Source organism: Podarcis bocagei (assembly GCF_964188305.1).
Source record: "Podarcis bocagei genome assembly, chromosome: 3".
Lineage (NCBI taxonomy): Eukaryota > Metazoa > Chordata > Lepidosauria > Squamata > Lacertidae > Podarcis > Podarcis bocagei.
The window spans coordinates 20,127,100-20,151,817 of NC_138127.1; the positions used below are offsets into that span (position 1 = coordinate 20,127,100).

At 44.3% G+C, this 24,718-nt stretch overlaps 1 protein-coding gene across 8 annotated transcripts in view; it reads right to left on the bottom strand.

Annotated features, from left to right (window-relative positions):
* Positions 1-243: 243 nt before the first annotated feature.
* EYS (eyes shut homolog) overlaps positions 244-24,718 on the bottom strand; it is a 537,363-nt gene continuing 512,888 nt past the window's right edge. For all 8 annotated transcript variants that reach the window (XM_081187035.1, XM_081187037.1, XM_081187041.1 and 5 more), the window contains 4 exons: positions 23,046-23,220; positions 19,819-19,991; positions 4,543-4,704; positions 244-1,723 (listed from right to left, as the gene is read on the bottom strand). In XM_081187035.1, the coding sequence (XP_081043161.1) occupies positions 534-1,723; positions 4,543-4,704; positions 19,819-19,991; positions 23,046-23,220 (1,700 nt within the window). In that variant the 3' untranslated portion in view covers positions 244-533. The remainder of the gene's footprint in view (positions 1,724-4,542; positions 4,705-19,818; positions 19,992-23,045; positions 23,221-24,718) is intronic.

The window sequence follows — 24,718 nt, forward strand, 5'->3', positions numbered from 1 at the left end:
ATAAGCTAACAGAAAATTAATATAATTCTATATTGAATATACATTACAGTGGTACCTCGCAAGACGAATGCCTCGCAAGACAAAAAACTCGCTAGACGAAAGGTTTTTCCGTTTGCGATTTGCCTCGCAAGACGAATTTCCCTATGGGCTTGCTTCGCAAGACGAAAAATTTGCTAGACGGCAAAACTTGCGGAACGAATTAATTTCGTCTTGCGACGCACCACTGTAGTCTCATTTCATATACAAAAGCTACCTATGATATAGAAAATAAAATGATCGTTTTGAAACACCTAAATTAACACAAAAGAATTGCCTTTTTTCAACTATTAGTTGCTTCGGGAATTTAAACATTTCTGAAGGAAAAATAGTTTGGCTAGGATTAAAACCTCACTCAGAGACAACCAAGGGAGCTGGGGACTGTGAAGGGAGTCCAAGAGCCAAGGAGCCTGAAGGAAAGCTTTCCTATAATGCATCATGCACTGTAAGTAAAAATTCATATTTTGTACTTACATAAAAGGGTTCTTATTCAGCAGTTAATCCTTATCTCCACTATAAACATTATAGCCTTCTGCCTTAATCAGCAGGATCTTTTTAGAATCTTGAAACAGGACGTCTTTAATTTTGCCAACAAACTCCTGATTGAACAGCCCTAAGGTGACAGTGTTCACTCTTCTATTGAGCCCAAATCCTCCAAAATAGCAAGTCCCTCCATAATTGAGAGCAGTATATTTTCTTTGTGGGTCTAGATCTTCAAAGAGAACTAATTCCTCATCGAGGTACACTTTGATGAGTGTCTTGTTTTGTGCAATGGTGACAAAATACCATCTTTTGCAACATAGAGACTTGCTTTGCGGAACAAGAGGGACAGCAATGCTTTCTCCAAGGTTTACCATGACTTTCAGCATTCCACTAGCAAGTCCAGCTGCAAGGAAATCATTATCTTCATTTTCAGCCTTCCCTAACCATACAAGTAAACCATCCTCGTGTTCAGTGGTGAAATTGAAAGATATCCTAGTGAATCTGAGGTCCCTTCTTTTATAGTTGGAATCTATGTATTTGAGGTATGAATTGCCTGTAAATTTTGCAGTAAAAAATGAGATCTTTTTTTCACAACGGAGGCCTGACCAGCCAAGTCTACATGCACATGTATATGAAAGTAAAGCTGGGGTAGGTATACAAATGCCTCCATGCAGACATTTACTATGTGAACAATAAGCAGACTGCTCACATGTCTTCCCCGTCCAATGCTTGGGGCACAAGCAATAGAAACCCGATGGTTCAACTTTGCATTCTCCATTATTTTTGCACACTGTATACCCACAAGGAGTTCCATCGCAATCACCTACGTTGGCGCCACCTTTAGCCCCTTTCTCAGTCAGTTTTAGCTCTCTGCCGTTGACAAGAACCTCTCGAATGCAGCCTGTAAAGCCGATGGGTTCATTCTTGATGGCCATGGGATTAACCAGATTTAAAGAAGAGACTCCACCTACGTAGAAGTCTGTGCGTGTATCTAAGGCAGTCATGCCACTACTAGCTTCCCGGGTTATATTGATGCCATTGAGGTCGAGGTAGCCTTCATTGCCAACTCTTCCTGCTTTAATTAAGTACCACGTACCGCTTGTGCTGTGTACATTTTGGAAAGTCTGCAGAATTACCGTTCTGTCACCAAGGTTGTAGCGCAGCTGTACATACCAGTTTACTAAGGAGATGCTTAGGAAATCGCCTATGGAGAAAGAAAAAGAAAGATGCTTCAACATTCCATGAGCTGATAACACATATTTTTGGCTAAGCATTACTAGACAGCAGCCTTGACACTCTGCAGAACAGGCCTTCATTGCACAACTTGTGACTCACCAAGCCAAATGCAGCCTGCCAGCCATGCACACCATTTTGGCAGGTGCTCAACAACCACCTTGTTTTGCAGTTCAAGGGAAGAGAGCAAGAACAGATTTAGCAAAACCCTGTTGTTGCACCATGCCTGGCTAAGAGGCTGCATTCGGCTTGGTGTGTGAAAGGTTGAGAAGGTGTAGTAGAAAATATGAAGATGAGCTACAAGCATTCAATGCGAGTTTGTGAAGGTGGTTACAGGGGTTGCACAGGGGAATGCGATTGGAAGTCTCCATCTGATCAAGGCTTATCTGCCTTATCAGGATTTCTGATTGCATGGAGGCAAGAAAATGGGTTCATCCAAACAGGCTTGGAAGCTCCCTTTGGACCTCAAAAGTGGGAAGGTTGGGATGGCACACTCAGCATGAACACATTCTGTACCCCTACTTGACCACCTTGCCCAACAGGGCACCAGTTCTTTTAGAATCCAGTAGGGTGTTTTTTTTTGGAGGTGGATAGTTTTTGTAAAATGGCAAGGGAGGCTATGGTATCTCTCTTTTGGTCAATGAAATACATAAATTTAAACAGAATGCATTACTTCAGTTCAAAATTGGTGTGGTTTTTTAATCTTTGTAGCGAATTGACTATTAGGTAAAGGTAAAGGTATTACTATGACCTAGCAATGTGAAAATCCAGTGCCAATTGGCTGTTAGGCGTGAGCAATGTTTGTTAAGGTTTTCATAACTGGCAAAAGGGATTGTTGAGGCTTATGTAACACTGGCTAAAGGAAAAGCTTTACATAACGTGCTTTGCAAACTTAAGCAACAGAAACCCCTTTCATTTCTTTTGGCGGCTGCTAGGAGAATACTCCAGGACCTCCCTGCACTCTGAGTCTGCTTTGACAGGCTCATTGCAAGGCTAACAAGCAGATGCAAGACTCAGTCCTCAGTGACGCCCCCCTTCCATGACAGTGTGGTTCAAATAGGTAATATGAATGCTGTAAGTTAAGCAGAGTACTCCACTGACAGAGAGTCATTACTTAGAGGTGTGACTGAAAGGTGTGATTGAATTGAATGCTTGTGGCAGTAGGTAAATGGTTCTAAGAAACTGCTCTTTTGCATCCTTTTATCAACATAGTAAAGGTAAAGGGACCCCTGACCATTAGGTCCAGTCGTGACCGACTCTGGGGTTGCGGCGCTCATCTCGCTCTATGGGCTGAGGGAGCCAGTGTACAGCTTCCGGGTCATGTGGCCAGCATGACTAAGCCGCTTCTGGCGACCCAGAGCAGCACACGGAAATGCCGTTTACCTTCCTGCCGGAGCGGTTCCTATTTATCTACTTGCACTTTGGCGTGCTTTCAAACTGCTAGGTTGGCCGGAGCTGGGACCGAGCAACGGGAGCTCAGCCCGTTACAGGGATTCGAACCGCCGACCTTCTGATCGGCAAGTCCTAGGCTCTGTGGTTTAACCCACAGCACCACCCGCGTCCCTTTATCAACATACCCTTGTTTTAATACAATTGGAGGTAAGCTCCAATGTGTTAAGTTGCACTTAGTTACAAGTAACTACACCTAAGATCACAATCTTGGGCATAATCTCTGCTAGTATCCTTTCCCATTTTTCAAAGAGTGTGCATGCAAGACAGAAAGATGTGCAGGCCTTTGTATGGAGCTGATTGACAGGGCTTGCAAACAGACAGGGCTATCCAGTGGGACCTGGGCCACGTCTTTACCTGCCGCACACGAGATGTCATATATGATGCCAGGTGTGGGGCAGGTGGGTTGGGGGAAGGGCTCATGATTAAGCAAATATTCTGTTTCCCACCCTCTACACAATAAGATAACCAAAGCACAAGTGTCATTTGAAATTTGCACTTCTCTGAGTTTTGCAAGGCAGTTCCCCCAACCAGGTAATCTGTCCAAACATGCACATACTGAGTGCACTCCGAGTGTTATTGTTTAAATTGCTGGATTTCAGTGCAAGTATATATTTCTTTTTAAGAGACGTGCTACTTCAAAACAAAACACAGCTCCAAAAGCCTCCCATCCTAGCATTAAAATGGCTGTGAGCTTAGAGAAGGAGGAAACAGTAATTGAAGCAGCAGCTTCAAAATCTGGAGAGAGGGTGTGAGGGAGAGGAGAGTGAATTAACAAAAGCTGTGGTTGCTACAGGAGGGAGTGAGGCAAAACTGACACACAGCTTGCCAGTTTTGACTGCTGCCTTCCCTTATGGCTTTGAAGAAACAACTTCAGAAAACAAAGCAGTGGCTTCAGAGTTAAAGCTACCAGGGGTGTGAAAGGAGAAGGGACAAATGCTCTCTGCATAGCTGTATTATGCCAACTGAGTGATTGGAACATAGATGCACCTCACAAAAACGGGGGGGGGGGGGGCGACTGTTATACCTACAAAGTGTGGGAGGTCAACCAAAATTCCACTTAAAACTTACAGTGGAAGAGCAATGGGTTTTCCTAAACCTCAGTGCTGCACTGCCTGTGAAACACCATCCAGCTAATCGAAGTGCATTTTTTGTCAAGAGCGCAATGCAGCCATTTTACTCAGTCCAAGACACTACATAACTTTTTTTTTTTTAAGGATTAGCTTGATCTGATCAACCGATGCTGAAACACGAGACACTCTAACGAACCTACGTATGTCTGCATTGGTTATTTTCCCTTGTCCATATAATAAAACAGTATAATGCAGACCCTCTCCTTACCTGACCGTGGGCTCAGGTGTTGAGCAGTGTAGAAGAGGATGCCGTTTGCTGAAAGGGCTTGGAATTGCAACTCAATATGAACCTTGCGTCGGATGCTGAAGGAGTCAAATGACATCCAAGAAGATTTGTTGCTACTGAAAGATGCATCGCTTATGGTTAGGGCTGCAAAAGAAAACAAACAAGGAAGTAATCTCATCTCTCTAGTAGATGGCGACAGATCTTTACTTTAGCACTAGTGATATGTAGGGCAATACTTCATCATAAATCTAAAACTTCATGTTGAATACAAATCTGAAGTGAGGGTGGTTGTTTTTTTGCAATCAACACATTTGCTTGCTCTCTGTCTCTCTTACAAGCCCATGCTAAGCTAGTTTTGTGTACCTGTCACCACCACTGACAGGATCTGGCTTTAGTATGAAACTGGAAATGCTTGAAAGCTGCTGTATGTGGTGGTGGTTCTATGCATGCAACTGCTTTGCCCTGAGACAACTGCTGGCGCACACTGACTTCTGTACAGCCACTATGTACCCAGGTGGTTGAGTGAAAAAGCCATACATAAAATTATCATCGTTAAAAAGGCAGTTTTTAAAGTGGAATGCATTCACCTGCCCCTTCTGCAAACTAGTCAAGATCCCTCTACCCACTCACCCCTAAATAATTACAGAGCAGGGTTCCTAAATGGTGAACTTTGATTTCAGTTTAAGAGAAGGGAATACCATGTTCCAAATAGGCTATTGGGTAAATTACATTGAATAGAGCAGCCTAAGGGCAGCTAGTTCCATGCAGCATCTGGTGCCCCAGATGTGATTACATCTAGCCTGTTAAATGAAGGGCAGATGAGCATTACAAGACAGATGGACACTTGCTGGGTGCAGAAAGCAGCTTCCATGCAGGAAAGTCCCTTACTGGATCAGGGTGAAGTTAGAAAAGGGAAGAATGAATAAAAATTAAAGATGGTTCTGCTATCTTTTGGTCGATTTGGAGGGTACACAAGCTGGAACCATACACAAAACCATTCACTTTTCTGAATCCATGCTGATAATGCCCAGAATAGGAACAATTCAAAAGATGTGTTCCCACACTATGTTACTTAATTAGTTGGATTCAGGAGAATGAATCATCTCCCTGTGAGCAATCTCTGCCTGAAAGCAATATCCAGATCAGTGGCTAGTGAACACACTGGGTTGGATCCAGATTGAGTCATGTTTAAATTGATTGAAATTGGTGGGAGAGTGAAATCAATGGGCTTTAAGTTTGTCATGACTAGTGATCTCATGGGCTTCTTCAAAGCATGACTCAATCTGGATCCAGCCCACTGTGTTTTTTAAAAACAAAAATATTTTTATTTTCAAGAAACAGGATATAAGCATAACTTTATCAAAACAATTTGATTTTCCCACTCCCCCAGAAGATTACTAATACAGCCAATTTCCCCATAAATCTTTATGTGTTGTTGGTGGGTACCAGTCATCAGGGTTTCATCTGAATATAAAGGGATGCCAGCCCTCTCTTGAAAACAACTTTTGCATTTATGAACTTAATTTTTCTCTACCCTTTTTAACAAATCGAAAGGAGCGTTAGCTGGCAGAATGCTCTGAGGCCAGGCACAGGAAACACTAATCATGGCAATCTAATAATAAAAAAATGCCATTGACTGTAAACATTAGTCATAGCAATGCTTTTCTTTTTGTTGTACCACAAAGTGTGTATCTTGCGAATGTTGCAAGAGATTTGATGCACTGCGGTAGATTTTTAAGGAACACCCTCCTTTTGCCCCCTTTTCAAAATAATGGAGCATGCGATAAAAACAACCAAATACAAAGATCCCACCATCTTGCTAAACCTAAGAAGACTTTAAAAGTGTAAATCCCCCTGGACCAATTAAAGTCATGGGGCCATGTTGTCTTTGCAAGTTCTGTTGCTGAAATACATTCCTCTTTCCCTCTTGCACTCATTATGTTTTCTGCTAGGTGCCATAGAACACAGCCCAGTTCACTAGTCTTAACATTGCCTCCCCATCCTATCTGCCGCTGTTGTCATGGATGCCCCACCACCACCTCTCTAGGCAATTCTTTTCATGCTCTCCACAAGTCCCACATGGCTTCTTTGTGTTCCCAGTGTTCTTTGTGTTCAGCTTCATTACTAGAGATGCTCTTGACAACTTGTGACCACCAGGCTCCCCCTCCTCCCCAAGATTACTGAAGTTATACAGCAGGGACAAAACTACACAACGTACAAGATAGCCATATTAGCAGTCTTCAGGCAATGGTTTTAAGATTGAGGAAATATATGGGGTTAAACATCCCTCCCATTTCAAATTAGCAGCCCCACAGCTTCTTTCAATTCCAGCTTTTAATAACACTGGCTTTCCAGCTCTGTCTGTCATTTGTCTAATGGGGAAGAGCATGCAACTTTGTTCAAGTTACTAAGAATGGAGAGCAGCATCTATATAACTGCCAGGAAGCATTAGCAGCAGAGCTGAATGAGAACGAGTCACCTCTTCCCATGCAGCCCGATGACCAGATTGTGTTAGAAGTCAAAAGATTCTTTTCTATCAACAAATAACAATGCAGTCGAAAACATCAGCTGACTCTGGGATCTGCATACCTGTACTTGATTCTATATGTTTTCATCACTATACTGTAGACAGTATGATTGGCAGCCTGATCCCAGGATCAGCAGAGTCTGAAAAGTTGTGCTCATTAACACTTCAAAAAGCTCAACACAAAACCCAAACAACACGTTTCTAGCAGGCTGCTGAGTCTGGCAATGCTGCTGACTGCAAGGCCAAGGAACAGCTTGGAAGATGCTCCTTAGTAGCCTTCTCTGCATGAATCCCAAATACTCTTGATACTTGCTTCCTGTCCTACTGCAATTTATTTTACTTATTTGTTCCATTGTAACTTGCCTTTCTCCAAGGACTTTATACATAAGTCCGCCTAATTTTATCCTCGCAACATCCCTGAGAGTTAGGTTATGTGGAGTTATCTAGTGAGCTTCATGGCTGAGTGAGGACTTGAACCCTGCTCCCTGGTTTGACTACCCTGGTAGTTACTCTATACAGTGGTGCCTCGCAAGACGAAAAGAATCCGTTCCGCGAGTCTCTTCGTCTTGCGGTTTTTTCGTCTTGCGAAGCACGGCTATTAACGGCTTAGCGGCTTTAAGAAAAAGGAAACAAACTTGCAAGAACTTGCAAGACGTTTCGTCTTGCGAAGCAAGCCCATAGGGAAATTCGTCTTGCGGAACGACTCAAAAAACGGAAAACTCTTTCGTCTTGCGAGGCATTCGTCTTGCGAGGTACCACTGTACTGAGTTTATCTTTGTGCACAGGCTGAGTGCCCTGTCAAGCTATAACTGCACATAATTTGTTGCCTTGTTATCTAGGGGTGTCTCGCACTAGCCCCTTGTGTTTGCTTGCCTTTCCGTTTGTAACGGGCAGTTCTGAAAGTATTCCAGACACCATTTAGAGTTCCTTCACCTTCTGTGAAACCATGTTATCTTACTTCAAAATGTCTCTTGCCATTGCCATTAATTTAGTGCAAATCTATAGGAAAAGGTTCTCAGCAAAAGCATAATGTGCCTTTAGTCAGATCCCTGTTAAGTGCAATGCTTCTTAGAGTCATGCGTTACACCAGGGATGAGGGAACGTGTGGCCCTCCAAAGGTTACTGGATTTCAAGCCCCATCAGCCCCAGCCAGCATGGCCAATGGTTAGGGCTGATGGGTTTTGTTGTTCCCCTGCTTTACTCCAGTATGGTGTGTAATTTGTGTAAGCAAGAGCCCTGCGTGGCATCCTTTTGCATATTCCCAATATACAGTGCTGATTTATATTGAATTCAAAGTTTACATGTTTTCTCCCTGTACTCGAGAGTAAAAATATAGTTTGCTCTTAGCAAACAGAATCACTATAGCAACAACAGAAAGTAGATAGGTAGCCGTGTTGGTCTGCCATAGTCAAAATAAAAAAATTCCTTCCAGTAGCACCTTAAAGACCAACTAAGTTAGTTCTTGGTATGAGCTTTCGTGTGCATGCACACTTGTGTATCTGAAGAAGTGTGCATGCACACGAAAGCTCATACCAAGAACTAACTTAGTTGGTCTTTAAGGTGCTACTGGAAGGAATTTTTTTATTTTAACAACAGAAAGGTATTTGTTCAGTGTTTTCTATATTATTTGCAGGAGAAAGGGATTCCGTTCTTCCTAAGGGCATGCTCCTATGAGATACACAGTATTTATGGCATTTCAGAAACCTGGCAAATAGGTCCCTATGGTTTATTTCATTTCAGTTGTCGAAATATTAGCTGAGCAAAGCAGAACTGAGTACTATCTCTCCCGGTTTCTTCAAATATGTGGCACCTTACATGGCTTAGTAGAAATTGTAAAACAAAATAATAGCAATCAGTGTGAATGGAGCACAGTAAGGTTTGTTGTTTGGTATGGCAAATCAAACTGCAAGGCAAAACTATTACAGGTAACAACCTGCCTTATACCCTCTATATATTTACTCAAGAGTAGCCCCACTGACCTCAGTGCACATAACAATTAAACCTGAGCTACCTTCAACAGGGGAGATGCGGGTGGTGCTGTGGGTTAAACCACAGAGCCTAGGACTTGCCGATCAGAAGGTCGGTGGTTCAAATCCCCGTGATGGGGTGAGCTCCCATTGCTCGGTCCCTGCTGCTGCCAACCTAGCAGTTTGAAAGCACGTCAGAGTGCAAGTAGATAAATAGGTACCGCTCCGGCGGGAAGGTAAACGGCGTTTCCGTGCGCTGCTCTGGTTCGCCAGAAGCGGCTTAGTCATGCTGGCCACATGACCCTGAAGCTGTATGCCGGCTCCTTCGGCCAATAAAGCGAGATGAGCGCTGCAACCCCAGAGTCGGCCACGACTGGACCTAATGGTCAGGGGTCCCTTTACCTTCAACAGGAACTCTGAAGAAATTAGAAATAGTGCAACAAGAGGCAAAGTTCTAGGCCTCATTGACAAATTAAAAATCAACAAATCTCTGGCCTCAGATGGTATCCACCTGAGAGTTCTTAAAGAGCTCAAATGTGAAATTGCTAGTTTTTTGACAAGAACACAAACCTCGTCGCTAAGATTGGCCTCTGAACAAAAAGTCCAGAGAGCCATCAATGTAGCACTAGTTTTTAAAAAAGGCATCTAGGGAATTGTAGGTAAGTTAGCTTAGTGTCTGTTGCAGGAAAGGTTTCTTAAAGATAAAATTACTAAGCTTATAGAAATCTTGCTGAATAATCAAAATGGCTTCCACAAGGGTAAGTACTATTTCAGTAACATTTTAGAGTTCTTTGAAAGTATAAAAAGCACATGGATAGGGGTGATCCAACAGATATTGTTTATTTGGGCTCGGCGCTTTAGGTGCTTGAGGCAAGATGTGTTACTGACACTTTTCCCACCCCACCCACCCCACACCTGGGCCTATACCCTGGTGGGGTGCAAGGAGCATGCCACCTGACACAGGTTGCCTCATTGGTGCTCTGGCTGTGCTAGGGCAGCAAGAGAGCTTAGGCGCTGCAAAGCAGAAAACATAGCATACTTTTCTAGCCACTTCCCACTTCTCAGAATTTTCTGCCTGAGGCAGCTGCCTCACTCTGCCTCATGGTAGGACCAGCCCCATTTGAACTTTCAAAAAGCTTTTGATGAAGTCCCTTATAAGTAATCCTACCAATTACAGGCTTATGATGCCGGACCTTTCATTGTCATAATGCTTAGATCTGGGGTTATCCAATGAAGCTGAATGATGAGAGATTTGGGACAGAACAAAAGCATTTACTTCTTCCCGTGATGCAATAGTTAAAATGTGGAATTTCACTGCCACAATGTGGTGAACGCCAGCAATTTAGAAGGCTTTAAAAGGTAAAATTCATGTTGTTGTTGTTGTTGTTTAGTCATTTAGTCGTGTCCGACTCTTCGTGACCCCATGGACCAGAGCACGCCAGGCACTTCTGTCTTCCACTGCCTCCCGCAGTTTGGTCAAACTCATGCTGGTAGCTTCGAGAACACTATCCAACCATCTCGTCCTCTGTCGTCCCCTTCTCCTTGTGCCCTCCATCTTTCCCAACATCAGGGTCTTTTCCAGGGAGTCTTCTCTTCTCATGAGGTGGCCAAAGTATTGGAGCCTCAGCTTCAGGCTCTGTCCTTCCAGTGAGCACTCAGGGCTAATTTCCTTAAGAATGGATGCATTTGATCCTCTTGCAGTCCATGGGACTCTCAAGAGTCTCCTCCAGCACCATAATTCAAAAGCATCAATTCTTCGGTTATCAACCTTCTTTATGGTCCAGCTTTCACTTCCATACATCACTATTGGGAAAACCGTAGCTTTTACTATACGGACCTTTGTTGGCAAGAAAAATTCATAGGGTAAGGCTTAAATGGCTATGGGTGAGAATAGCTGTATGCTACCTTGAGGATCAAAACAGCATGACTAGAGAATAACAGCAGAGGAGGGCTATTTACCCTCAAGTCCATCTTATGAGCTTCCCATGGGTACATGGTTGGTCACGGTGGGAAGCAGGATGCCTGACTAGATAGGCCCTTGGCCAGATTCAGCAGGGCTCTTCTGAAGTTACCTGTTTTGTTAAACATCTCTAGCCAGGTTATTTTTTTGCTCACGTGCTGAATGGTATAATAAGCAGTACTTTCCTAAAGACTGTGTACACACCATACCTATGAAGCACGCTTAGAGCACATGGCTTCTTCCCCCAAAAGAGTCCCAGGAACTATTGTTTACTCCTCACCAAGCTACAATTTCCAGAACTCTGAACAAACTACAATTCCCAGGATTCTTTTGAGGGAAGCAAGGTGATTTAAATGCATTGCATGCATACAGCCCAAGTGTCTGTTTATAAGTATAGGGAGAACAGCTACACAGTTTAATCGGTGCTTTTACTCATAGAAATTATTGTCCTATGCTGCCATCTAGGGAATGCATTCAGTTATGGCACTATTACCTTGGTTCTCAAACTTAATCCATCCCGGAAGTCCATTCCAAAACCAAGGTACGCTTTCCCATAGAAAGTAATGCAAAATGGATTAATCCATTACAGACAATTAAAAACAACTCCTAAAACAGCTATTCAACTTGAATTTTACTATCTAATGAGACCATTGACCCATAAAATGAAAGCAACAAACTAGGCTGCAATCTACTACCCAGTATCAAAAACTGCAGTGATCTACCCATTGCCATTGGAGGGACGAGACGGGAGGGGAGAGTTTAAATGGGGGGGGGTGGTGGAAACACTCAAACTGGAGGGAAGAGGAGCGCGCATGGGGTGTGGGAGGGGGAAGGAGGTGGCTAACTGGATGCACGAGATGGGCGTTTAAGGGGGGCGGGCGTTTAAGTTAAGGAAAGGGAGGCAAAAGTTTTCTGCCTCCCACCCAAGCCATCTCTCCCCCGCCCCCCGCCGCCGCATGTTTTCCGGCATCTGCCCCGGCTCCCCATTCGCCCGGCCGAGTCCCAGGACTTCTGTTTGCACTTTGGGCAGCATGACAAGGCGGCAGCTGTGAGCCGGTCGGGGCGATGCTGCCTGCGCGTCCCTGGTACGGCGGCACCGGGACGCGGCAGCAGCACCGGAGCGCGGAGAGGAGGCGGCGGTGGCTGCTCTCGGCTGCGCTCCTAGCCGCTGGATGCTGAGCCGGGTGGGCTGGAGCCTGCATGCCGTGCGAGCGCCCCGATCCCCCGCTCGGGAATGGGGCGCCTGCGCTGCCTCGCCTGGACCTCGCTTGGGGTCGGGCTTGGGACCGGGGGGGGGCGCGGGAAGGTCAACCTGCCCAGCACAGTTCCCCCACCACACACTCTCCTCCCCAACACGACCTCTCTGCACGCGGAGGGAGAGTCGCCAACTTCCAAGTCTCCCGACTCTGGAGTCCCTTACATTCCGAGGAGCCTTTGTACCGAGGAAAGAGGCGCTTCCCAGCAGAGGGAAAGGAAGGGAAGGGAAAGGAAGGAAGCAGCGGCAGTCACTGTTGGGGCCAAGCCGCTCGTTCAAAATGGAAGTGTGCACTCAAATTGGAGCATGTTCGGCTTCCCAAAACAGTTTGAAAACCGGAACACTCATTTCTGAGTTTGAAGTGTTCGGCTTCCAAGTAGTTGGAGAACTAAGCTGTTCGAAAACCGAGGTACCACTGTAGTGTTACAAATAACAAATGTAGTCGTAGTTCTTGCAGTTCTCTGAACTGCGTGTGCAAACACAACATGTAACAGCCAAGCTAGTACTGAGCTTTGCCCTCCCCATGCAATTCCATTTCATTGCTTTTGAAATTATTTGCATGTAACATCGGTATTTGCTAACTATGCCTAGCTTGCTCACTTGTTTTATACAGAAAGAGTCACTTTCAACATGCACAGTCTATTTGATTTTGTTTTTAGGTTTACATAATGCCTTTTTTCATATTCCTAGGCTGATTTCTCTCTCTCTTTTAATGGAGATTTTCCACAGTGCTAGGTTGGCTTCTGCTGTGCTCTAGAAGTGGGGCTGGAATATTTTGTTGCTATGGAGAAAGCCATGACCTTTGCAGCCACTGGATGAAGAAAGGATCTGTTGACATTTGAGCCATAACAACCTTAACTAGGAGAGGAAGCATAACGACTATGTTAACAATATTAAGAAAATACTTCAGTCTCATAAGATCTAATTCAAGTCACTCCTGTTACCATCAACAAGCTAACCCAGATTTGCTATTCATTCACACACTAGTTAATTTGCACCTCCTAAACACTGTTTTATATGCTGTCAAATACTAGATTAGATCCAAAAGCTGCTTTTATTTGATGGAAGAGCTTCCATCAAAGGAAGACTCCTTCTGCCAGATCCAATCCAAAATGTCCACCTCATTTTGATTCTGATTGCAGTTTCCATCTCTCGGGAGCCAGTAGTTATCTGAAATCCATGATTTAGCAGGTTTGTGTATTATCCAGTATCAATCAGCTCTGGCAGTTATTGGATCCTACAAACTGCGAGTGCGAAGGTCGTGCCCATGTTCTTCATGGACCTATTGTTTTAAATGGCCTTTTACTTTATCCTTGCATTGTCAGGCCACTAAGCAACAAAGCAACTTCTGTATGCTGATTGACTGTGGATGCTTTCCCTTCCTCTCTCAGCCAAAAGGAAAACACCTTTTTTTAAAAAAATTAAAAGCTGTAAGGCCAGATATATGTGTGAATGAACACATGCATTAATTTTCATCCACAAACATATGCTGACAAAGCACAGAGCGCCTAACACCAGGTCTGTTTGGGATGCAAAACCATCAGACTTCATTCATGGTACCTGCTTCCCATATATGGCTTGTCGGGAATGGGAAGTTGACGTAAAAGGAGATCCTCATGTGTGCTGGTGGAGTTCATCTATAGCAGCCCCATATGGAACTATGGTGCCCTCAACATGGCTGAGTAAAACTGCTTCATCCGAATACTGCTGTGGAATCTGAAACAGTGGCGTAGCATGGATTGCCAGTGCCCAGGGAAGCGCATAGGGGGTGGGTGGGTTGGAGGGAGGGAAATGGTTGGAGTACGCATCCACATTCAACCGCTACGTCATCACCCAGGAGATTGCAGCCACAGAGCTAAGAAAAGACGAGTCGTTCCATTGTCTGGCTTCCTGGTTCACATGGAGAAGCCATTTTCAGCAGAGCCCAGCAATGGAAGCTCACAGCTGCACTGAGGCAATTTTGCACCCAGGGCAACTGCCCTTATGCCACCCCCCCCATGCTACACCACTCATCTGAAAAATAATAATGACTCCTGCTTTCTTAAATGCTTGGGCATATGATTATTTTGGGCCATGAGTCATTCCAGCTAAGCTAAATATTGAACTGTTTGCTCAAATACAGGGAGATTGTTTTTTTCCTAATCAGCCTAGGACAGCCTAAGTTTGGTTTGTTCTTCCACATCCCTGAGGACATTTCGTTCTGTTTGCTGCCCTTGGGTTGCTGGCAAAATTTGATTGGTATTCTTACTGCTTGTTATCTCTCGAAGGTCCTTTTGTGTCTCTGGTATTCTTTGACATATCTCCTTCCTGAATAGTTACTACTCTTGGCGACCCCTCTCCCCTTTGTTTCCTACTCTCCTGGGCTACATGCTACTCTTTCTTCTGCTTCTATGCCTGCCATCAATCCAGAGACGAAGGATGTTTTTTTTTTGGGGGGGGGATAAATAGTTGCTTGTTTACAGGCTGCGGCTCACTTACCAGAAAAGAAAAGGAAAATTGTACTTTGCAAAAATCTCATGACGATTCATTATGCTGCCAACAGAAGGGGAAATGGAGGTCAAGGATTTTAAGGCAGAACACAGTAGGCTTTTTCATGGTGAAGTCTCCACTTCTTTTGTTCTGATGCCCCTCTGGGAGTTATTTACCATTGGGGTTTACTGCAAGGACAGTGCTTCCTTGCCTTTTCTCAGAGGTCTGGTTCAAGTAATTTGAACTCGCAGCACATCACATGAGGGGGACGGATCACCACTAATTAAAGATGCCCCATGCCAATTCGGTTTTTTACTAGTGTGTGAAGGGCTGTTGATTCTCAGTTCATGCCAGGAGGGCATTACAACGGTGAAAACACCAGTGAGAAAGAAATATGTGGGGCATGATGCCAGGGCAAGTAATTGTAGTAGCTGATTTCAGGTGAATAATGGGCATTTATGGCATGAGCTATGAGACAGGATTATTTCCAGCTGGAATAATGGACGTATTGTGTGGTCTTGGGCAAGGTACCACAACCCTGCACATGTAACGTAGGGATGAAAAGAACCAAAGTAGACGCGTCTCTGGCAAACCCGTCTCTTTTTAAAACTGGCTGCGCAACAAGCATGTATAAAACGGGGGGAGTATGGCTTACTTCGCTATAGCATTTTTCATGAACTGGATTTAAATACCAGAAGTAAGCCAGTCAGGGAGAAAAGTGGTGGGTGGGGGGCTGTGGAGAGGCAAGCGGGGAGCACAGAGAGGGTTCAGCAATCCCACGGCCATTCCCTTTTTTCCTTTTAAAAATTGAACCCTTCTTCACCTTTATACTACATTAGGAGAGACCCCATACCAAAAATGATATGTCTCTCACCACCCTGTATAGTTTGTCTCTAATACTGGTCTACTTTACAAAATTGTTCTAAGGATGATTGAGCTAACATACGTCAATACTTTAAGCACTTGAGGAAAAAAGTTCTATATAAAAAAGCAATACCGCTGTCCTCAGGAAATCTCAATACAGTTGCACACATTCAATCTCAGAGCAGCAAGAGACGCAAGGGGTTCCTGAACTTACAGGGTTTGGTAGCCTTGGAATGAAGGTCAGTGGAGACTATAGTGTCTTTTTTTTTTTTTGACTCACAATTCATTTATTTGCTTTTTTAAAACAAACAAACAAACAAACAAACAAACTCCCAAACCCCTGCAGCCTTGTTTTCTTGAGCATTAACAAAGAGAAGCAAAGAGCAATGCTAGCCGCAATGAACTTCCAGCAGCCAGGCTCCAAGCTGAACCAATGGCTTCATGTGTCTTTAATGCAGGACTTAATCAAAGCACCAAATATCTGGTTGTGGAACAGAGTCATATCACTATTTATTCCCAGAGGTAAACTGTACACAAAGCAAGAGCTCCATCCACACCAACATAAATCGCCCTCTTCAACCTCCTGTATTGCCGTCCCATATTTTTTTTTTTAAAAAAAACATTTTTATTGCTTTTTTCCAAATACAAATATAAAGTCAGATATACGATGAAATAACAAAAGAAGAAAAAAGAAAAGAAGAATAAAAGAAATCCAACTTTCCAATACATTTTTTCATAACCAACTGGACTTCCCCACGTCTCCCTCACCCTGCTTTCTTTACAATAAAAATGTCAGCAAATTAATACCTTGTTTCATGTGTTATTAGTGCTTTCAAATAATTCTCTTTTGGGTTCAAAATACTTATTATCAATTTACTTTTGCCCTAAAATAAATACAATGTTATTTTAAACTTTAATCCTTTCATAGTTATATCTTAATTTCCAATATACCAAATCTTATTGCTGGAGCTAGATTTTCTAAATCATGCAAATTCTTAACATTCATATAACTTATAATGTTTTTGTAGATAATCCTTAAATTTTTTCCAGTCCTCCTCCATCGTCTCTTCTCCCAAATCTTGGATTCTGCCAGTCATTTCGGCCAATTCCATATAATCCATCAATTGCGTATGCCATTCTTCCAGTGTGGGCAAATCTTGTGTCTTCCAGTGCTTTGCGATAAGTATTCTTGCTGCTGTTGTTGCGTACATAAAAAACGTTCTATCCTTCTTTAACACTTTCTGGCCGACAATGCCCAGAAGGAAGGCCTCTGGTTTCTTGGGAAAGGTATACTTAAATACCTTTTTTAATTCATTGTAGATCATTTCCCAGAAGGCCTTCACTTTCGGGCAAGTCCACCAGAGGTGAAAGAATGTCCCTTCAGCCTCCTTACATTTCCAACATTTATTATCAGACAAATGGTATATTTTAGCAAACTTGACTGGGGTCATGTACCACCTGTATATCATTTTCATAATATTTTCTTTCAAGGCAATACATGCCGTAAATTTCATACCGGTGGTCCATAACCTTTCCCAGTCTTCAAACATAATGTTGTACCCAATGTCTTGAGCCCATTTTATCATGGCTGATTTGACTGTCTCATCCTGAGTGTTCCATTTAAGCAGCAAGTTATACATTCTCGAAAGAATCTTAGTCTTTGGTTCTAACAATTCTGTCTCCAATTTCAATTTTTCCACCTGGAATCCTGTTTTTTTATCCAACTTGAAAACCTCTTGAATTTGGGCATAATGAAACCAGTCTTGCACCTTATGCTTTAATTTTTCATAGCTCTGTAACCTCCAATTATCGCCAACTTTTTCTATTATTTCCCCATATTTCAGCCAGCCGGTCTCCATATTGGGTTTTTTTCGAGCCTTGGCCTCCGCTGGTGATAACCACCTCGGGGTCTTAGTTTCTAATAAGTCTTTATATTTTGTCCAGACCATAAATATTGCTTTTCTGACAATATGGGTTTTGAACATTTTATGAGTCTTTACCTTGTCGTACCACAAATATGCATGCCATCCTAAAGAGTTATTAAACCATTCCAGATCCAGGACATCAGTGTTCTCTAAAAGTAACCAATCTTTCATCCAGCAGAAGGCTGCAGCTTCGTAATATAGCCTTAAGTCTGGCAGGGCAAACCCCCCTCTTTCTTTTGCATCAGTTAGTATTTTGAATTTTATTTGGGGCTTTTTGCCCTGCCAAACAAACTTAGAAATATACTTCTGCCATTTGCCAAAACATTCCACTCTGTCCACAATCTGTAGGGTGAGACTATAGTGTCTTTAGGAGTTACATATTTATACATCTACACAACCCGAGCATACGATGGAAGGGCTCACAGAATTAACACCCTGACAGATCTTGCTTCCCCTTCCATTTTCTGGGAAGTCCTAAGTCACAGCCTGGGTCTAACCTTAAGTTGGTTGTGTCTATTATTTTAGTGGGTCTACTCTGAGTAGGACTGAACGTCTCCCTCCACGTTGGGGCTATGCAAAGACGATATCCATGTTATTTGATGTGAGTGATGTAGAAAAAAACCTGCACCTTTTCCCTTATGGGGTATCTGAGAGCCCATATAGAGTCCTTAAGTGGATTCCCTATTGGTAGGAGAAAATAACAGAGGCCAACCAGAGAATATTGAGAAGCAAAGCAGCTAGTAAGCCTGATCTTTAATAAACTCTTGCAGCAGGGTCTTCACTCACCACATGCAGGAGGGAGAAGGAACCCAGAACAATGGTGTGCAAGCCCTTATATAGACTTTTGAAATTGCCCACCCTGTAGCGCAAGACCACCCCAAAAAACATCATATATACATCACAGAAGGAGGCGGTCTACAACAGAAATCCAGGATACCTCACAATGACCAGTGATTGCTTTACTTGGGCAGCCCGGAACATTCTTTTGTGATGGTAGATACTTTAATTCCTGAATCCAGGTCACAGGCTCACCCTATTCATACACAAAGATGCCCTAAAGACAGGTAAGCAAAAGACAATGGAGAGGCTTTCCCATTTCCTTCCTTCTTGCAGAGAAACATCTGAGGTCAATCGGGGAGAGTCAAAATGGTTTCAGGATTGCTCTTCTGTACTATTTCAGACATGAGGTTTATATACTTAGGGATGCGGGTGGCGCTGTGGTCTAAACCACAGAGGAGGTCGGCAGTTTGAATCCCTCCGATGGGGTGAGCTCCCGTTGCTTGGTCCCTGCTCCTGCCAACCTAACAGTTCGAAAGCAGGTCAAGTGCAAGTAGATAAATAGGTACCGCTCTGGCGGGAAGGTAAACGGCGTTTCCATGTGCTGCTCTGGTTCGCCAGAAGCAGCTTAGTCATGCTGGCCACATGACCTGGAAGCTGTCTGCGGACAAACGCTGGCTCCCTCGGCCTATAGAGTGGGTTAAGCGCCGCAACCCCAGAGTCATCTGCGACTGGACCTAACGGTCGGTGGTCCCTTTACCTTTACCTTTATGTGTTTGCCTTGTAAATTTATGAATGTTTCATTTATATATTTGAGACCGTAAATTCTTATGAGTAACCGAAACAAATCGAAGCAAACTTGTACCAGCAGGGATCAAGGACCTTCCTGATGAAATCTATACCCACAGTACTGTTTAACTAGTAAAAGGAGCATGCATTCCATTTCCTCCCAGCCAACAACCACTAAGATCTTCCAGAAATCATGTGCACCTAGGCCGGTCAAGTTTCTCTTCTTTCTTATTCCAATCCTAAAGGACCAAGCCTACGAACCAAAATCCCTTCTATCATCATCATCATCATCATCATCATCATCATCATCATCATCATTTTAGATGGAAACAACAACAACAACAACAACAACAACAACAACAACAACAACAACAACAACAACAACAACAACGTTTCACTCTTCTAATTCCATCAGGTCCAGCATTTTGGCTTGCCTGATGGAACAATCCTACTTTCTTCTTCCTGCAGAGTGTTCTGGGGATTTCCCCCAACCCAGTCAATTTTTGGGGGTGGTGGTGGGGTATGTGAAGTGAGAGGTGGGGGAAGCCCTATTGCACAGGTGGAAGTCCTTTCACTAATAAGACTTATCAGTTGAATCCTGCATCACTACCATTGTCTCCATCATATTCCCTGAACTGTCATACCCAAATTAAGAAAAGCGGGTAAAAGGAAAACTCCTTGGTAATGCCATTATTAGAGGTCTATATTGGAGATCTTTGCCTTACCTTGTTCACAGTAGATGCCAGTGGTTCCTAGTGGGCAGTGGCAGGTGTAGCCGTCAGGCAGTGGGGCACAGGTGGAACCTTGCCTGCACCTGTGGGGTGGGTTGTGCTCGGGATCACAGACAGAAACTGTCTCCATGCAGAATGCTCCTTTCCAGCCAGCGGGGCAATGGCAGCTAAGAAGAGAAAACCTTGGATATTATCAATACAGGGCTAGCTGCATGTTACAAGCCACTGTGTATAAGGGAGTCCCTGTGCCCTTTTCTTTTTTTAAGGAAAAGTATCTTGGCAATAGGGACGCGGGTGGCGCTGTGCGTTAAACCACAGAGCCTAGGACTTGCCGATCAGAAGGTCAGCGGTTTGAATCCCCGCGACAGGGTGAGCTCCCGTTGCTCGGTCCCTGCTCCTGCCAACCTAGCAGTTCAAAAGCACATCAAAGTGCAAGTAGATAAATAGGTACCGCTCCGGCGGGAAGGTAAATGGCGTTTCCGTGCGCTGCTCTGGTTTGCCAGAAGTGGCTTAGTCATGCTGGCCACATGCTTAGACATGGCTCCCTCGGCCAATAAAGCGAGATGAGTGCCGCAACCCCAGAGTCGGCCACAACTGGACCTAATGGTCAGGGGTCCCTTTACCCTTTACCTATCTTGGCAATGGGGAATTTGAAGAAGGGAAACAATGAGCTGAACCCTTTCCCAGCCTCTGCAATTAATCCTTCCAGATGCTTTTCCTGATGCAGAATGCAAGGCACTTACTTCCTCTTGCAAGCACATGTTGCGAAAACCATGTGGGAGGAGCAGAGGGAGGTGGGGAAGGGGTTAAGGGAAGCTCCCCCTGCTGCTTCTCTGCTCCAGTCTTCCCCCACCAAAGCTGCTTTTCTCATTAAAACAAAAACAAAAAAACAGGGTAGGCCCTAAAAATATTGATCTCAGGCATCAAAGGTCAGGGGGAAGAGGTGTGTCTTTGGCATATAATGGAAATTTCACAGTGAAAGTGCCAGACACACCTCTGTTGGGGAGAGAATTCAAATTCTTAGGAACTGCCACAGAGAATGCCTTCCCCTTTTTGGCCACCCTCTGAACATTCGAGGGCAGAGGAACTACCAAGAGGGCCCCTTCCGCTTTAGACACTAAGGTGAACACTATGAAGCCCACTTTCCTCCTCCTTGTAGGAGGGGGTACCAAGATAGTGCACCTGGACTGCTGTGCTAAATAATGTGTACCGGCAGCTACTGGATTTATGATCCCTCACCACCACTATGCCCAACTGCCATTCAGGTGCTCGGAAAAGCTGATCTCTGTATAGAAGCTTATTTGGTCCACGGACTGCATTCACAGATGCCCTGTGCATTGCTGTATATATGCAATGCTTTCATAAGGATGTATTTTAGTTTGGTTGAGCAAGAACAGATCTGTGCCACCTGGTGGGGAGGGCTGGAGTGCAGTGACAGGACACCTGCTCTGCATGCAGAAGGTTCCAGATTTAATCCCCAGGTAGGATTAAGTCCTTGCCTGAGACCCTGGAGACCTGCTGCCAATCAATCTAAACAATATTGATCTAAGAAAGACTGGTGGTCTGACTTAGCATATGTTCCTGTGAGTAGAATACTAGGTAAAGGTAAAGGTACCCCTGCCCGTACGGGCCAGTCTTGACAGACTCTAGTGTTGTGCGCTCATCTCACTCTAGAGGCTGGGGGCCAGTGCTGTCCGCAAACACTTCCGGGTCACGTGGCCAGCGTGACAAAGCTGCTCTGGCGAGCCACAGCTGCACACGGAAATGCCGTTTACCTTCCCGCTAGTACGCGGTCCCTATTTATCTACTTGCACCCGGGGGTGCTTTCGAACTGCTAGGTTGGCAGGTGCTGGGACCAAGCAACGGGAGCGCACCCCACCGCGGGGATTCGAACCGCCGACCATGCGATCGGCAAGTCCTAGGCTCTGTGGTTTAATCCACAGTGCCACCCGCGTCCCACTGAGTAGAATACTATTTTGGCTTTATTGCAGGCACCTCTGATTGCACAGCAATGCACCAGTTTCTAATCAATTCAAAAGAATCACCAAATGCCAGAAGCGTGTGCATATTATTTTCAACTCAAGCATTAGATAGATACCCAAATAGTTATTGCCCAGCAGAAACCTATTTTCTATTTTTCCACATCAAGGGCAGCTGGTCCTAGAAACTTATTACCAGAGGTTTTGCATGCCTGTTGGAACGCATTTCAAATACTGTATTTCTACCTAGATGAAGAATAGGGGTTTGCCCAGCCGAGAAGCCAAATGCAAAGTTTACCCTAAAAAAAAAAAAAATCTACAGGAAATGGTGTGCATTGCTGTACCTATTTAAATCAGCAGCATTGTCCCCATAGCAACAGGCTCTCCAATTTAAATGCATTGCATATCATGTCAAAACGGAGGTCTCTGACACATTGAAGCAATTTCTCAAAAAGTGAAAAGCCCCTAGGAGGAAATGATTCCTAGGAGCCAATATGATGTCTGAAAACAAATCCAGACTCTCTGAGGAACAGAGCTTTTTAAGATCAGCAGGAAAAGGAGGAGGAAGTGTTTTTGTAGCCATGCTGCACGTAAAGAAGAAAAGGGGAACCTGTGAGCCACCAGATGTTGTTGGACTAGAACTCCCATAATCCCTGACCATGCCAGTTGGGGAGGATGGGGGATGGAGATCAAAAACATATGAAGGACAGGGCCGGCGCACTCATGAGCCAAAGTGAGGTGACTGCCTCGGGCGGCAGGATCCACAGGGGCAGCAGATCCCGATGTATATCCTTGGACAGCCACAGGTTTCTACACCCCTGATGTAAAGCACATGCTCGACATGCAACTTTACCCCCTTTCAAACCCAGTTAAGGTAGTTGTGGTAGAACGGGGCATGCCAGGGTTAGTGCATGCATAGAAGATTTGGATGTGCATCTAAAGTCTGGTTAAGGGCCATAGCTCTTAAATAATCTGCTTTGCATGCAGAAAGTCCCAGGTTCAATCCCTGGCATCTCTGGGGAGTTGCTGGGAGAGAACCCTGTTGGAAATCCTGGAGAGGTGCTGCCAGGCACTGTAGACAATATTGAGTTAGACGGTCCAATGGCCTGCCCCAATATAAGACAGCTTCCCCCATCCTAGTTTACATTCGACTAATGCCCATGAGAACCACGGTCTTAAGGCAGCACGGGCTTGATGAATTTCCCATGCAATAATAATTCACCCAAACCCATTTGCACTTACTAAACGGTAGAGCCGCTTTCCACGCACGTCCCCCCATTTCCACATTTTATGAAGCGGCACGGAGACTCGTCACACTGTCCTACGCTGCGACCAGCATTCGGGTGGCCTTCTGGGATTCCTGGGGCTTTAAATGGCTGGTCCCTCCCGGCGCGAACTCGTATGTCATAAATGCAACCTCAAAAGAAATAATAATAATGTTAATAATAATAATAATAATAATAATAATAATAATAATAATAATACCACCCCGCCCATCTGGCGATGCATTTCAGCAAGAAGCTTATGGAAGAAAAGAAAGGAAAAGATGAACGGATGTGTTTGATTTTCGCCGCTCAGGAGGAATTTATTTGCCACAATGCTATGTATAGCTAACTTAGTTAAAGATATTCATATAAATATATTTCTATGAAATTAGGAGGGAAAAGACAGTACACAGCCTCAGTCTTAATCTCATTTAGTCATGGGTGGTTCTGTAAGGCTCCAGAAAGAGCTTAATTTAAACATGCTGCAAAAGTGGCGGATGTCTGTACAGTGGTACCTCGGGTTAAGTACTTAATTCGTTCCGGAGGTCCGTTCCTAACCTGAAACTGTTCTTAACCTGAAACACCACTTTAGCTAATGGGGCCTCCTGCTGCCACCGTGCCACCGGAGCACAATTTCTGTTCTCATCCTGAATCAAAGTTCTTAACTCGAGGTACTATTTCTGGGTTAGCGGAGTCTGTAACCTGAAGCGTATGTAACCTGAAGTGTATGTAACTTGAGGTGCCACTGTATACGGCTGAGGTTACCAACCTTTCGGGCCAATGGGCACATTTGCAAACCCAACAAACTGTCATGGGTACTGTGTACATGTTGCAACTGCAAACACATGCCCTAAAGCTATACCTATGGATTGAGACTCACTTTACCCCCATCCCCACTGTTTATTTTGGTTAGGAAAAACCTGCTATTCTCCCATTTGCTGTATGTTTCCCTTTCTAAATCAGAGGCACTGTAGGTTCCATTACTAGAAAGGGGGAGACCTGGCTTTCAAAAATTGGGTTTGCAATCCTGAACCCAGATATGGAGATACAAGATTCACTGGACTCTATGAGACTTGCTCCTGAGTAGGAAGGCAAGAGGGCCTTTCCATTCTGCCCCATATTCATCGGATGCAGCATTGTTTACATTCTGCAGCAGTTCATCTTCCATCAAAAACTACACTATTTGTCTCACTGTCCACTGTGCAAAATTACCTAGCTTATGTAAGTTCCTTTGCCATTATGTTGCTGGACCTCATTCATTTCAGTGGAAAGGGAACACAACGCAAACGGGGAGTGGTAGAAATCAATTACATATAATTTGTGGATTGAAAGCAACAATGGGGAAGACTGATCTTATTCACTGGATTGAGTTCCGCTCCAAACATGGAAGGAATAAATGAACACTGGCCATTTTCACTCCAGCTTCTGTTTTTGTCAGTGTTCTCTGACATCCCTACTCCTGAGCAGACATAATTGCACTGCAAATATATGCAGGTTTCAGTTTTGAGAAGCAAAAGGGAGCGTGATATGGGAGGGGGTCTTGCTGCATACATGGGCAGAAGCCTGGCAAGTCCTGAGGATACCAGGTTATCCCCAGAACCAGTAGGTTGTCTCCTGATTACCCAACCCAGGTTCAAACCTAATGCCGAT